Source organism: Phoenix dactylifera, chromosome 8, assembly GCF_051530095.1.
Source record: "Phoenix dactylifera cultivar Ajwa chromosome 8, Ajwa_hap1_PhDact_Kaust_v1.1, whole genome shotgun sequence".
Classification (NCBI taxonomy): Eukaryota; Viridiplantae; Streptophyta; class Magnoliopsida; order Arecales; family Arecaceae; genus Phoenix; species Phoenix dactylifera.
Window position 1 is genome coordinate 11,031,691 of NC_143197.1, and position 16,459 is coordinate 11,048,149.

Genomic DNA, 16,459 nt, shown 5'->3' on the forward strand with positions numbered 1-16,459 from the left:
TGATCTCATCTTCATGTTGTTTGTCTTGTATGGAGAATTCCTTCATTCGGTCTTCAAGTATACCTGCATCACCATCTTCTTCTTTTCTAGAAGAATCTCCATTAGCTTCATCAAAAACAACATGAATGGATTCTTCAACAACGAGAGTTCTCTTGTTGAAGACCCTGTATGCTCTACTAGATGAGGAATAACCTAAGAAGATCCCCTCATCTGATTTAGCACTAAATTTGCTTAGATTGTCCTTTCCATTATTTAAAATAAAGCATCGACAACCGAAAACATGAAAATAGCTTATATTTGGTTTCTTACCTTTTATTAACTCATAAGGTGTTTTCTTCAAGATGGACCTAACTAATGCACGGTTCAAAATGTGACATGCAGTATTTATTGCTTCAGCCCAGAAATATTTTGGTAGATCCGATTCGCACAACATGGTACGAGCCATATCTGCTAGTGTGCGATTCTTCCTCTCTACCACCCCATTTTGTTGGGGTGTCCTAGGTGCCGAGAAATTATGATTGATACCATTTTCGTCACAAAACTTTTCAAAGTGCTGATTTTCAAACTCGGTACCATGATCACTCCTAATTGCTTTTAGTTTAAGATTGAGTTCATTCGAAACTCTATTATGAAACTTGATAAAAGCGGGAAAGGACTCATCTTTATGTGCAAGAAATGAAACCCATGTAAAACGTGAAAAATCATCAACAATTACAAGACCAAATTTCTTACCCCCTAGACTAGCAGTTCTAGTGGGTCCAAACAAGTCCATGTGAATTAGTTCCAAGGGTTTTGTTGTTGAGACTATGTTCTTAGACTTGAAAGAGTTTCTTGTTTGTTTTCCTAATTGACATGCAGCACAAATTTTATTCTTTTCAAAGTCTATTTTTGGTAGTCCTTTAACTAGATCCTTTGTAATTAATTTAGAGATTAGATCCATGCTAGCATGCCCTAACCTACGATGCCATAACCAACTAATTTCATTGACTTTGGGATTCATGGCTACAAGACATTGGCCATCCTTCATGGTGAGATCATCAAGATCTACCATGTAAACATTTCCATGCCTATGTCCTGTGAGTATGATCTCATTGTCAATTGGACTACTAATTATGCATAGTGATGATTCAAATGACACTTTAAAGCCCTTGTCACAAAATTGACTTATACTTAATAAGTTATGTTTTAGCCCGTTAACTAACAATACATTATCAATAAATGAGGAGGGTGATATGGAGATTTTACCAACACCAATGATTCGGCCTTTAGCATTATCTCCAAATGTGACTACTCCTCCTTCTTTTGATTTCAAGGTGACGAAGAGACTCTTGTCACCGGTCATATGCCTTGAGCAACCACTATCAAGATACCACATTCTCTTTTTATTTCCGGCTGCAAGGCATACCTGCAAAATGATCATGTGAAGCTCTTAGGTACCCAAGTTTTCTTGGGTCCTTCTTGGTTAGTGTGGTTGGTTCCCTTAGGCACCCATACTTTAGTTATGTTTTTAGCTTTCACAAATGTACTCTTGTTAGTTTGGATCTTTCTTTGAATACAAGAGTAGGCTTTATGTCCATTCTTTCCACAATGAAAGCATGTAGGTTTTTCAGTTTTTACATTTTTTGCTTTTACAAAAAAATTCTTTAGATATTTTTGTTGTTTGTTAGTTTTATATCCTAATCCGGCTTTATTGAAAACAACTCTTTGATTTGAAAGAATAAGATTTAATTTTTCAGAGCTTTGTGTGAATCTTTCAACAATTGGTTTGCACTTATATACCTCATTCTTAATATTCAAATTTTCTTTAACTAGTTCTTCCTTATCTTTTTTAAGAGATTCAACATTTTGTGCAAGTGAGGTATTATTATCGAGTAGGGATTTTATTTTTAGATTTAATTCCTTAATTAGTGTTTTTGCCTTTTCATTTTCAATGCTAAGTTTTGAATTTTTGACTTCTAGGTTAGTAGTGTTAATATTTTTAACGCTCTCCTTTTCAATTAATAGGTTTTCAATATCTTCCTTCAGTTTTTGATTGGAGGCTTTTAATTCTTTATTTTTTGCTCCTAACATACTACAATCACCCATAAGTTCTTGAAAAGCTTCATATAATTCTTCTAAAGTAAAATTTATAGTTGGGTTTTGACATACCTCGTCGTCTTCGAACGCCATGAAGCATAAATTGGCGGTCTCTTCCTTCTCTTCCTCGGAGGATGATGTGTCACTATCATCCCATGTTGCCTCATCGTGAGCTCATGCGTCATTAATGAGCCCAAAAGTTGTTCTAGCCCCAAGGTGTTGAGGTCTTTGGCTTCTACGATCGCCGTGACCTTTGCTTCCCATGCTTTTGGCAAAGACCTGAGAATTTTACTCACAAGCTCCGGGTTAGTATAAGATTTACCCAAACTCTTTAGACCATTAATTATATCGGTAAAGCGTGTAAACATGCATGTGATGGTTTCATTGGGTTCCATCTTAAACAACTCATATTTGTGAACTAGAATGTTCACTTTGGACTCTTTGACTTGATTTGTACCCTCGTGGGTAACTTCAAGCCTATCCCATATTTCCTTAGCGGAACTACATGTAGAGACTCTATTGAACTCATTTACATCTAAAGAACAAAATAATGAGTTCATGGCTCTAGAATTGAGTTGAGCCATCCTATCATCATTCTCATCCCAATCCTCCTCAGGTTTGGGAACTCGAATGCCATTAACTACGTGTGATGGTTCTTGTGGTCCCTTGACTATAACCCTCCACAAGGCATAGTCTTGTGCTTGAATGAAGATTCTCATTCTAGTCTTCCAATAGGTATAATTTGTCCCATTGAAGAGTGGAGGTCTATTGGTTGCTTGCTCCTCGGCAGGAACATTGTTAAAGGGTGTTGCCATCTAGATCTTTGGCTAAGACGGTTAGGTCTTTTAAGAAATACACAGAGCACCCGCTCTGATACCACTTGTTGCCCAGAGATGGTCACCCAAGAGGGGGGTGAATTGGGTGTTTTAAAAATTTTTGACTGTTTAAAAATAGAACTCACAAATGTATGAGCTAAACAAAAATAAAGCTATGAAGACAAGCAATCGCAAACACAAGCTTTTATAGTGGTTCGGAGCCTCCACCGCTCCTACATCCACTCCCCAAAGCACCGTTGGGAATTTCCACTATAATCCACGATTACAGTACGGTAGTTTTGCGAGTTCACTACCCAACTCGTTGTTTTACACCGGGCTAACAACAAACCCTAAAATCCCCAATTACACTTAGGCTTGGGACGCCTTTCCCTTGTTCCAAGTCCCTTGACTGGAACAAGCACCACAATAGAAGATTTTACAAAGGATTAAAAAAGCTCTAAATAAGCAAATAAGACAATGATGAACAATAGAACCCGGAAGAATCCTTTTGCCGTTGGAAGCGTAGGAAATGGTGATTCTTCCGATGTGGATCGCGTAGGTTTGAGTGTGAGCTTTGAATCCCGAGCGCGCGAGAGTGGTTGAGCTTGAAATCACTTGGGAAGCTTGAAAGCACTTGACTTCTTCACTTGAATGCACTTACTTCCTTGAACTTCTCTCTCTTGCTTCTCTCTTAAATGATCTAGCTTTTGGGTTTGTGAAGAGTTGTTGAGAAGCACTTACGTGGTCCCTTTTATAGACCAAAAAGCAAATATAGCCGTTAGAGATAAAGTTAGAGAGATTTGAAATTCAAAACAACCTGCAAAAAGTTGTCAGTCGCGTCCCAGGCGCTCCGGAGACGTCTCCGCTTCAACGAGAGACGTCTCGGCTACAAGATTTTACTTTTTACGTTGTTTGGGGTCGACTCGGCGCTTTACGGGGACGTCTCGGCTTGTTTGCACTTTCTGCATGGGGACGACTCCTCTCCCTCGGGGACGACTTCGCTTCTTTATCTCAGAAAAACATGTCTTCTGGAATTCCCTGAGAGAGTCGACTCCGCTCTTTCAGGGGACGTCTCCGCTGCCTTATCACCGAAAAAATCATTCTCTGAAAAACCCTGAGAGAGCCGTCTCCGCTATCTTGGGGACGACTCGGGAAGTTTGCTTTTTACTTGCGGGGACGACTCCGCGTACGGTGGGGACGTCTCGCGCATATCTCTTGAAAAACTGTCTTTCTGCCGCCACTGAGAGAGTCGACTCCGCTACTGAGAGAGTCGACTCCGCTATCGCGGGGATGACTCGGCAGGTGCCGGGGACGTCTTCCAACGTGCCAGTTCTTCCTGTTTGTGCCAGAGACGTCTCTGAGACTATCAGGAGACGTCTCGGCTTTCCCTGATCTGTTTTCTTCATCTCAAAACTTCTTTAATAAATTCATAAAAATTATGGGAACTTGCCTAGACATTTCTTAACAATATTCTTAATAAAGCACATGAATTCCTCAATTAAATTGTTAAGATAAATGAAATTATACTCTAGTGTTTTGTATTCATCAAAATCCATTAGGGGGTCAACAATGATCAAACAGTTCAGATCAATTATTCTGCTATGTGCTGCCCAGATTCTATGCAAGGCTTGTGTGTCAATATTGAAAAGTTCAGCATATTTTGCACTTTCCATATCTTTCTACAATAAGGGTCAAATGACATGAGAAACACTCCTAACAATGGAGCATGTAGCAATAAGTCATTTTGGTATCCATCAATTATCCAATCCATAAATGAAAAGAAGACAGTCATTATGCTGGCTGATTCATCTCATCAAATGTGACATTTTTCAATGTGGTGTTTGTAGAGTTGTGCAGGTTACTGTCGTCTTTTCCCCCTTCGAAGGAGATACCGTGCCTGCTGGTATATCGAGGTGGATTACAAGGAATGGTTAGGTTCCTAAATTATGTAGTCGAGGACAACTCTTCTCAAAAAAAAAAAAGTAACAAAAATTGTCAAATTTCATGTACTAAGCTGGTACATGTCAAAACACAAGATTATATATTTTTGCAAATTAACATGCGGAAATGGCCTCAGTTGGGAGGGTGATGAATGTCAAGAGCAGTCTCATGGATATAATTTTATATCGTGTTTATGTTGTGGTATTAGTTTTGCCTTGAAACAAAATTTCTCATATTCTCTATCTAGACGGGATATAAATCTTCCCATAATTTTATATTGGTTTATTGTTGTGGTATTTGTTTGTGTGGTCCCTCCTCATGTTGGACCCACCTCATTGGAAAATTGGAAAAAAAAAAAGGTCAGATGACATGGCAGGTTTTTTGTTTTTCAAAATAATTTGGCCTGATGGGAAAGAGTAAACTACGGGACCCATAAAAGAAAACAAGAAGGGAACGGGGAAAAAGAAGAGAAAAAAAAATGATGCTATTTTGTTAGATAATCGGATAGTTAATTTTATTTAGATTTGGCTGAAATTTTAGTATGTTGTCTCCGACATTGAGAGCTATAGATTGAACAGTTTGGATCTTTGAAAAGCCGTCTCCATTGATTATTTCAAGCATTAACATGTGGTGAGATCTATTCTCTATTTTTGTTATTCATTGTTGAAATCCGCTTTATTGATGATAAATGTTTTTGTTGTGGAAGCCAAGATTTAATCTTGATGATATTTGTGTAGCCTTTAGTTAAACTAGAGAGGACCTACTGTAATCTCATTATTCTACATAGTGGAAGATTTTGACTGGACTAGATCCTATGGTTTTCTTCTTCACATCGAAGAATTTTTCATGTTAAAAATTGTATTGTCTATTGTTTGTGGATTGCTTGATTATCTTACTTGTTAATTTCTTGAGTAGATGGTAGACATTGTTGTTGCTTGGTGAGTGATATTCCATATAAATTACACAAAGAGAAAAAAGAAGTTTGGGGCATCATTATTTCTTGATTACATTTTTCCATCAAAGTGGTATCAGAGCAAGGTTGCTAGTGGTTGAATTTTTCTTGTATTGATTATAGAAGAGCATTTAGGTGGCAGTGTGCTTAAACTCACATATTTCAATTATTTAATTTGGAAGCCCCAAATGAAAGATTTACTATTTGCAAAGATTTGTATGATCCCATTGAAGGATATAGTGCCAAACCAAGTGACAAAACTCGGCAAGTGTGGGAGAAAATGAATAGAAAGACAGTTGGATTAATCAGATAGTAGATAGATGATTGTGTTTTTCATCATGTTGCTATGGAGATTAATGACCATAGTTTATGGAAGAAATTAAAGAGTCTCAATGAGCAAAAGATTGCACAGAACAAGGCATTCATGATCAAAAAGCTTGTGAATATGAAGTATAAGGCGCAAAATTTAGCTAAATACTATGAAAATATTCTAGATGATGAATTGTAAGCATTGTTGTTGCTTAGTTCCTTTCTTGATAATTGGAAAACTCTGATTGTATTACTTAATAATTCATCTCCTAATGGTATGGTAATATTGTGAATGGTAAATGATAATATGCTTAATGAGGAGACTAGAAGAAGAGAATATGGTATGACTACACAGTTAGAGCCATTGGTTAAAAAAAAGCGAGGGAGAAGTAAAATTAGAATTTTGCACAATTTTAACTATCATGATAAGTCAAGAAGAAGATCCAAATTTAGAAAAGAGATCAAATGTTTTCATTGTGGCGAGCCAAAGCACATGAAAAAAGAGTGCAGAAAATTTAAAAGAGAGAAATCAAGAGAGAGAGGTATAGAAAAAAAGGAAGAAAAAAAATACAACTGTTGTTGCATCTGATGGTGATATCGTTATTATTTGTGATAATGCTTGTGTAAATCTCGGTGGGACTTTTTCACATCCTACACTAGTGGTAATCTTTGCAGTGTCAAGTAAAAAATGATGGAGTAACTAAAATTATGGGCATGGAAGATGTTTGCTTGCAAACCGACATTGGATGTCAACTATTGCTGAAAAATATGAGATAATGTTCCAGATATCTACCTCCACTTGATTGTCTACTAGAGTACTTAATGATGAAGGTTACTATAACCACTTCGATAAAGAAAAATGGAAGCTTACCAGGTTCTCTAGTGGTAGCAACGAGAAAAAAAATTATGCACATTTTAAATGATGCAAGCAAAATTATGCAATGGAGAGGTGAATGAAGTTGAAGACTTTACTATTTAATTATTATGACATAAGTGGCTTGGACACGAGAGTGAGAAGGGACTTAACATTCTCGCTAAAAATAAAATCCTTTCTATAAAAGATACGTTCCTAAAGACTTGTACTCATTGTTTATTTGGTAAACAATATAGAGTTGTATTTCATAAATCCCCTCCATATAGAAGATCATATATTTTGGATTTAATTCACACTAATATTTGCACTATGGATGTTATAACTCTCAGTGGTGTTATATATTTTGTTACTTTTATTAATGATCATTCTAAAAAAGTATGGACATTTGCTTTAAAATTTAAAGACTAGATGCCCGATGTATTTAAGCATTTTCATGCTAGTGTTGAAAGAGAAATCAAATACAACTGAAGTATATTCGAGCAGATAATGGTAGTGAATAAAGGGGTCCATTTAAGAATATTGTCAAGATCATAGTATTAGGCTTAAGAAAACCATTCCTAAAACACCTCAACATAATAGAATTGTTGAGAGAATGAATCGTACTATTTGTGAAAGAGTTCGGTGTATGTTTTCTCATGCTAAATTGTCTAAATCCTTTTGGGGTGAAGCAATGAGAATTGTAGTGGATTTGACCCATCTTTCTCCTTCAATTCCTCTTAAAGGTGATGTACCAAAAAGAGTATGGATTGGAAAAGATGTATCATATGATCACTTAAGAGTGTTTGACAGTAGGACATTTATTCATATTACTAAAGATAAGAGATCCAACATTGATGGCAAGTCTAAATAGTTTACCTTCTTGGGTTATGCACATGAAGAGTTTGGTTACAGATTATGGGATCCAGTTGATAAAAAAATTATTAGAAGCAGAGATGTTGTGTTTCTAGAAGACTAGACTATTAAATTTTGAAAAAGTTGAAAAGCTGAAGTCTATTACTAAAAATTATATTGATCTAGGTATAGTGCCTCCAACCATGATGAATGAAGACATTATAAAAAATGTATAGAAAGATGATGGTAATATAGTTGATGAGCTCGCACCTGACAATGATGTGCTAGATGAGCATGTTGAGCAAGCCCCTCCAGAACCACTAGTTGAGCCTTAGTTAAAAAGATTTACTAGAGAGCACCAACCTTCCTAGAGATATTCTCCTCATGAGTATGTGATAATCATTGATGGGGGGGAACGAGAATGCTACCAAGAGGCTATAAATCATAAACAAAAATGAGAGTGGTTAAAAGCTATGTAAGAGGAGATAAAATCCTTGCATAAGAGCTACATATTTGAGTTGATAAAACTACCCAAGGGTAAGAGAACACTTAAGAATAAGTGGGTGTTCAAGTTGAAGGCTGAAGAGAAGAGTCAGAGGGGGAGATTTGTTGGTGTGGCCCCTCCTCATGTGAAATCCATCTCATTTAAAAATTAAAAAAAGGGGATAAGATAGTGTGGCAGTGTTTTTGTTTTCCAAAATAGCTAGGCCTAGTAGTATAGTAACTCTGGAAAACTGAGTAACACGGACTATGGAAAATAGAAAAGAAAAACAAGAAGAAAATGGAGAGGAAGAGAAAAAAATGGGTGCTACTTTGTCAAATGATCAGACAGTTGATTTTATTCATATTTGGCTGAAATTTTAGTATGTTGTTTCCGGCAATGAGAGTTATAGACTAAATGGTTTGGATTTTTGAAAAATCTTCTCCACTGATTATTTCAAGCATCAACACTTGGTGAGATCTATTTTCTATTTTTGTTGTTCATTGTTGAAATCCACCTTATTGGTGATGAATGTTCTTATTGTGAAAGGCAAGATTCAATCTTGATGATGTTTGTATGGCCTCTAGTTGAACTAGAGAGGACCTACTGTAATCCCATTATTCTAAATAGTTGAAGATTTTGGATGGCCTAGGTCCCATAATTTTTTCCTTCACATCGAAGGATTTTTTACATTAAAAATTATGTTTCTCCAGATTGCTTGATTATTTTGCTTATTAATTGCTTAAGTAGATGATAGAGATTATTATTACTTGGTGAGTGATATTCCATTTAATTACACAAACCGGGAAAAGAAGTCCGCGACATCCTTATTTCTTGATTGTATTTGCCCAACACTCCAAATACTAATCCTTTTTATGTATGCATACATTGCACTTCTATGGACCAACGAGCCCCCTATCAATTGTTGGAGGTTCAAGGATCTCAAATGAGTAGCAATCAATGGTCCGCGCATCCAATGGAATGTGTTATCTGTAAGTCTAGTGTCAAATTTAGAACTTGAAGGACTTCACATAAGAGTAAAATAAGGTTCATTACTTTATAATCTTGTAGCCCTACATTGCCAAAAAACATCTACATGCTAATATAAGAGCTAGATCATCTTCAGCCTTTTACTTGATGTGCAATCATACGAGCAAAATCAAACCATAAATAAAAGAGTAACAAACTATGAGGCCAAACTATCATCATGTCTCTTTTTGGTCCGCCATTATGAGGGCCACTATGTTCCTCTATCCCAATGATTCCATCACCTCTTCCCCACCCATGTCTTGTGGAATATTTACACACACCCCCCTGTCATGAACCCCTGTCCCCCCTCCTTCCTCCAAATCAGCTTCTTTGGTCACACTAATTGTGACAATGGAGACCATTTCCTGCTCCTGTCTCACCTATCAAAGACCATGCTACCAACTTCCGCCAACCCCTCGCAGTCTTCCGATCACCATCAGTTGGTTCCAATCAATTTCTGCAGGGTAATATGTTACGTTACCGGTGTGCCATTGATCAACACTGTCTAAGTAGTGTAGGGAAAGGGTCTAATGTACAATACCTGCCCCCACAACAAAACTAGTTCTGGTGCACTTCAATGATAGCCTGCTAAACTTTCCAGAAAATTAGCTCTAAAGTGAACCCAATTTTGTTGTTTAAGGTTAGCTTTACTTTTTCTTTCATGCCTCACTCTCTTTTTTATCACCTTTGAAGTTTTTATATCCATAGGCTTAGTCATGAATTATGATAGCTTTTCTCAAAAAAGCACCAGAAACCCCACAGGAATCCTGCATACCATGACCAACATGTATCAATTAGTAATCAATTAGATGTCATGAAAGGCCCCCCAAGCCCCCCACTAAGCCCAACCCCCACTTTAGGCCTGAAAGATGGAAGAAAGGCATAGCTGTCCCTTCTTTTATCTTCTTTTATTCCATTAGTTCTTTGAATTCTAACTCCCTAATAAACTTTGAATCTACATATAAATCATTCAACTTTTGATAATCAACACCTCTAACCTATTTCTATTTCTATGAAACCCCAATCTTTCTTCTTTCCTTAACTGAAAACTCCACTCTCCATCTGATGAAATGGTTGTGACATTGTCACTATTGGGCTCAAAAATTATTCACAAAAAAAAAAAAAAGACTATCCATTAAGACTAGCTTGCCTTGTGTGTGTTATTTTCTCTTATTTTTCTCCTCTCCATCACACTAAATCAAACAAACAAATAAACAAACCATTCGATTTACTTACGGTCTGAAACCTAAGGTAGAATATTCATATTATATGGAAAAAATAAAAAAATAGGATTAAAAAATACAAAGAAAATCATATCTATTTTGAAGCAAAAGAGAGCTTAGAAAGTGACACCGACAATGGCTTAGCCTAACTGGTTGGTAGCTTGTTCTATTTGGGAGATCACAGGTTTAAATTTTTTTAGGATGTTTCTGTACTCTTTAAGTTATTGCAAGTTCAAAGGGAAATGTGGAAACAATTAGTGAGATGATGTGCATGGTGTGGAAGCATTGAGCTAACTTACAATTAGGAGCTATGGGACATCTATGTCTAGCATTTAAGGATTAATTATCAAAAAAAAATGCTGAACTTCAAAGATTTCAATAAGATGAGGAGAAGAGATGAAATCAAAGTCAAATCAACAATTGATCATTAAATGACAAAACTAAGCTTATTTGCACATAGAAGGGAAAAAGAAATCGCAACCTGAACTTGATTAAAAAAAAAAAGCATCCCTGAAACTTCATTTACTTCCACTGGCTACTATCTAGTTCCTAAGCCTTGTTAAGCAGATTGATAGCACATGCCACCATTTATCATGCATCATTTGGCATTACCAGAAATGACTTGGCCTTCATAAGAGGAAGCTTCTTAGCAAGTGACTAAACAAGGAGTTAGTCTCCAATATAAGTTAATAAAGGGGGTTCTTTGCCAAGGATGGTATTATAACTTTTACCTTTCTACCAATTCTTCTATGTAAAAGGATGAGGCAGCAAAAGAAGCCTCCCCATCAAGTACCCAACTGTTGTAAGAACTTTTTTCTCTCATCAAACTCAACAGCTTTTATCCCAATTCTAACCCCACACCCTCTCATAAGAGTCACGCTTCCCTCCACATACACATTACACTCCTGAAAGCGTGAACCTTCAACCCCTCTTTCCGTCCATTTGCATCAGAATTTATAGCAGCACTCTGCCTTCCTATTGAGAGAGAGAGAGAGAGATGGGGGTTGCTACTGTTACTGAATTGAAGCAGAATGTTTCAGGAAAGAGAACATTTCGATCAAGTTTAAGCACCCGGCATGCCACCGAATGGTAACACTATCTTCTTCTTCTTAACTTCTTAAAGTCATTAATAGTTTTCCAAGTACTAAATATTGAGTTTTCCTACAATTGAGTTGTTTGTTCTGGTATATAATTTAGTTAGTATCCCAGGTGTAATTTGGTTCATGGACTTGTTTACATTAAGAAAGGCTGTTAGAGGGAATTTCTACTCCATGATCTCTTTTTTTCAGTGAAATAGTTCTCTCTTTTCGTTATTTTTCTTTTTTAAAAAAGTGGGCATAGTTCTCTCCATAAGTTGTGTGATGAGATGATTTTGTGTGTGTATGTGTGTGTTTCTATCTTTTGAGGATACAACAGCAAGGAAACATTGTTTTACTGACAGTGTTAAATGTCAAAGGTAAATAAGTCAATATAAAAAGTGCATTTGCTATCAGAGATTTATTACAAATTACTAAGTGATCTGATATCTCAGCCAACTAATATATTGTGTTTCATCTCCTAAACCACCCATCAAATGGTTAAAAAGTACAAGCGGCATGCTACATCTCATGGATTACATTCAGTGATTTAAATCTTCCAGCACTTCCAGAGGCTTAGAGAGAGAGAGAGAGAAAGAGAGAGAGCAGAAAAAAAGACACTTATTAGACAGAATTTAATTAATTATATCAAGAAGTCAATCATTACGCAAGATTTCCCCCAAATTCAGGAGGAGTTTTATGGAAAATCAGAAACCAATTTTCCTTCACATATTTTGTTGTCACAAACTCTGCAAGCAACCTGCACCGATGTGCGGCACCGTTAGCATCCTACATACAGACAGCAGTTCATAGCATTATGAAAATCCATCAAAGTAGTATATGGATGAGACATAAAGCAAGAGTTCGACAAGATTGTTTTGAAAGAAATGGTTAGACAAAACAATGAATTAGTGTGGATTTCCCTCCCTTGCCTTTAAAAAATACAATGATGCTAAAATTTATAACTAGTACAACCATGCATTTTTTTGTCACTGAATTGATCTTCACCATATCACTTGATCAATAGGCAAGGAGAAATCTTGAATGTACTTTACCTTTGTACATACAAGATCTTGATGGAACATTCTATTTTTATCAGAATCTAATGTAGATTTGGTTGGAATCATGTGCCAAAAAATGGTTTTATTTGAGTCTTGCCTCTTCAAATAACCAACTTCACCATCATAGCAAAATCTAGTTTGTCAGCCATACAATTGTCAAATGATTCATTCTACTAGTTCTAATTTCATATATCTGTTCATCCACCTTCAGGCCCCTTTCAGATGTTTCTAGTGATCTCACAGTTGAAGTTGGAACATCGAGCTTTGCACTCCACAAGGTGAGAATAAGTCATAGTAATTCTTCTCTTCTGTCTTTGGAATCAAGATATTCAGTTTTGAAGGTTTATTAAGGGAAAAATGAAACTGTAGGTACTGCCAAATTTTAATGCTAAATTGTTAGTGTTGTTGCTCAATGCTTACCACATTGTTCTCTGCAGTTCCCTCTGGTCTCTCGGTGTGGAAAGATTCGAAAGCTTTTATCTGAAGCAAAAGATTCAAAGGTGACGCGCATAAATCTCCAAGGCACACCAGGTGGAGCAGAAGCTTTCGAACTAGCTGCCAAGTTCTGCTATGGTGTGAGCATAGAAATCACACTCTCAAACGTGGCCATGCTGCGATGTGCAGCTCACTATCTACAAATGACCGAAGAATTCGCAGACAAAAACTTGGAACTACGGACTGAAATCTACATAAAGGAAACAGTCATCCCAAACATTGCAAATTCTATATCTGTTCTCCACCGTTGTGAGAACCTCCTTCCACTAGCAGAAGAGATTAATTTGGTCAACCGAATCATAACAGCAATTGCAACCAATGTCTGTAAAGAGCAGCTGACATCTGGCTTGTCCAAACTTGAGCATAACTTACCCCTTAAACCAATGACAGTAGAGGTAGAGCCCCCATCAGACTGGTGGGGAAAGGCATTAGCAGTGCTAAGCCTAGATTTCTTTCAGAGAGTCCTCTCTGCAATGAAATCAAAGGGTCTCAAACAGGATAGCATTAGCAGGATCTTGATCAATTATGCCCACAACTCTCTCCAAAACCTCTTGGTTAGAGACATTCAAACATCAAAGGGGAGCTTCTCAGATGCAGAAACACAGAAGAAACAAAAGGTTATTGTAGAAGCCATAGTCAGCCTACTTCCAACCCAATCAAGAAAGTCCCCGGTTCCGATGGCATTTCTTTCAGGTCTTTTGAAGACCGCAACGATGGCCTCTTCATCCACCATCTGCAAAGCAGATTTGGAAAGAAGAATTGGTTTGCAGCTAGACCAAGCTATTCTTGAAGACATACTAATCCCATCCAACTCTCACAATGGGCATCATTTGTTGTATGACAATGATTCAGTATCGAGGATCTTTTCCGTCTTTGTGAATTTGGATGACGAAGAGGATGATGGGTCTCAGCTGAGAGAGGACAGGGATGGCTGCTATGAGTTTGACAGTCCAAGTTCTCCAAAACAAAGCTCCATACTCAAGGTATCAAAGCTCATGGATAGTTATCTCGCAGAAATTGCACTGGATTCTAACTTGACGCCATCAAAGTTTATCGCGCTGGCTGAGCTACTCCCAGATCATGCTCGAGTCGTTAATGATGGTCTGTATAGAGCTGTTGATATCTTCCTAAAGGTAACATTCTTCACATCACTCAGTCATCTTATTCACATAATAGCAAATCTGGATACTTAAGTTTCCTTGAACAAGCCTAATAATGCTCAAACTCTCGCTGCCCACATGTATGTGAGCTTAGTTTCTCTGCTTCAATTGTTAGCTTAATTCCATCGGAATATATCAGAACTGAATCAATCTGCTGTTCTAACAACAAACACTTATTTTCTTAATCCCTGATGTTCTAATTCTACAACCATAAAACTTGCAGACCATCATCAGTAATCAGAAATCCGAAGTCTTGAGCTTCCTAGAAATCCTTGATTTGATAATAGGGCTAATTTTCTCTGTTCCAAAATCTCAGTTCTTATCACTTGTTCTAAATATTCCATGTGCTTTTCTGCAATCCTTTTACCACTTAAATTTCATGAAAATTTTCGATGCAATATAGAGGCGACATGGCTTGGAGGTTAAAGTTGCAAGGTTGGAAACTTTTATCCGGATTGACCCTTGGAAAAAACTAATTTACATTAGCGAAGAACTCAAGTCATAATAAGGTCTTGCCAAAGAAATAAAACAAGGCTTGTTGGTTATGATTTTTCTTTATATGGTTTGACCGTTGCCCTGATAGCAAGCAATGACCATATTGATGAATTTAAAATATTTTTCCGTCAAAAGAATTTAAAATATTTGATTATGGCCTAACTTTCAGGTTCATCCCAACATCAAGGAATCAGAACGCTACCGCCTGTGCAAAACCATAGATTGCCAGAAGCTGTCTCAAGATGCATGCAGCCATGCAGCTCAAAATGAGCGGCTACCTGTGCAAATGGCAGTACAAGTCTTGTACTATGAGCAGATCAGGCTTCGAAATGCCATGAATGGAAACCATGATCAGTTCTTCTTTGGTTTGGTGCATGGTCAATATCCTCAAAGATCAGGCAGTGGAGTGGGGAGTGGTGCCATCTCCCCAAGGGATAATTATGCATCAGTGAGGAGAGAGAACAGGGAACTGAAGCTTGAGGTTGCAAGAATGAGGATGAGGCTGACTGATTTAGAAAAAGATCATGCCTCGATGAAGCAGGAGCTTGTTCGGGCAAATCCTGCTAATAAATTACTCAGGTCATTCACCAAAAAGCTAAGCAAGCTGAATACACTGTTTCGTATGAAGGATGTCAAACCTATTCGCGCAAAGGCTGCTTCAGATGCCCGGTTTCTGTTTCAGAAGAGGCGGCGCCACTCCATTTCTTGAGGCTATGAGTGTCATGGATTTTTGAGTGTGTAAACTTGTGGTTGTGTTGATTTCCATATAGTTGAGGATAAATATTTGTTTTGCATGAAATTTCTTTTCTGTTTTCTGCTAACACTCTAAAAATGTAATCGATTCTGAATCCGAAAGACATGTTCCATTGTACAAAGTAAATATCATTTTGCAGTATCTTTGATGATAATCGTCTGTGTGATGGTTGGAAGAATATATAAATACTTGTAACTTTTTTGGAAAAACAGATTTAGTTTGCTGCAAATATGAAACATCCCTAACTCTGACGAAGAAAATGCTAGCTGATCAAAGATATTCATGAAATGGACATCAATTGTTTCAGGAAAGAACATATGTAACGAAACGGAATCAGGGTAATTCGCAGTAATTTTGGTTAAGTAATTGTTGAAGGGATCCAGCTATGATGAGATACAGAAGATAAAGTGCATTTCTGGTCCTATATGTGATAAAAAAAATATCAAGCTATGTAACATTCTTTATTTGTTTATTCCAGCTTATCCCTCTAACCTTTTGAATTCCTCTTTCTGAGTGATAACATAGGTATAACAGAATTACATTTTCGGCACTAATTTTTCACGAATTCTGAAGCATGCTATAATCATCACACTCATATCCTTCTTCAAGACTGAAGTCTTACCTCAACAATAAACGACCTCCCAAGTGATGCTGAGGCAGAGGCATTCGGACTTGCTTGAATTTGAAAATCCTCTTTTTTTCATGTTCTTAACAAAAAAATGTCAGTTATAAGAAATAGAAAGGGAAAACATGCGACAAAAAAAAAAGAACTAAAAACAAACGAGTATTTGGACGGTGAAGGGTTTGAACCTTCGACCTTGTGGTTAAGGTCTAACCAGCTGAGCTAATCTAGCATTGGGAAAGATAAAACTTGCAATCAACAATTT

The 16,459-nt window shown here is 37.0% G+C and overlaps 1 protein-coding gene across 1 annotated transcript; it reads left to right on the forward strand.

Moving 5' to 3' along the window:
- The first annotated feature begins 11,347 nt into the window (after window positions 1–11,347).
- Window positions 11,348–15,726, forward strand: LOC103698243 (Phototropic-responsive NPH3 family protein). Its single transcript, XM_039124615.3, has 4 exons — window positions 11,348–11,620; window positions 12,880–12,946; window positions 13,106–14,296; window positions 14,988–15,726. The coding sequence occupies exons 1-4, from the start codon at window positions 11,529–11,531 to the stop codon at window positions 15,525–15,527; spliced, it is 1,890 nt and encodes a 629-aa protein (XP_038980543.1). The 5' UTR covers window positions 11,348–11,528; the 3' UTR covers window positions 15,528–15,726.
- The last annotated feature ends 733 nt before the right edge of the window (window positions 15,727–16,459 follow it).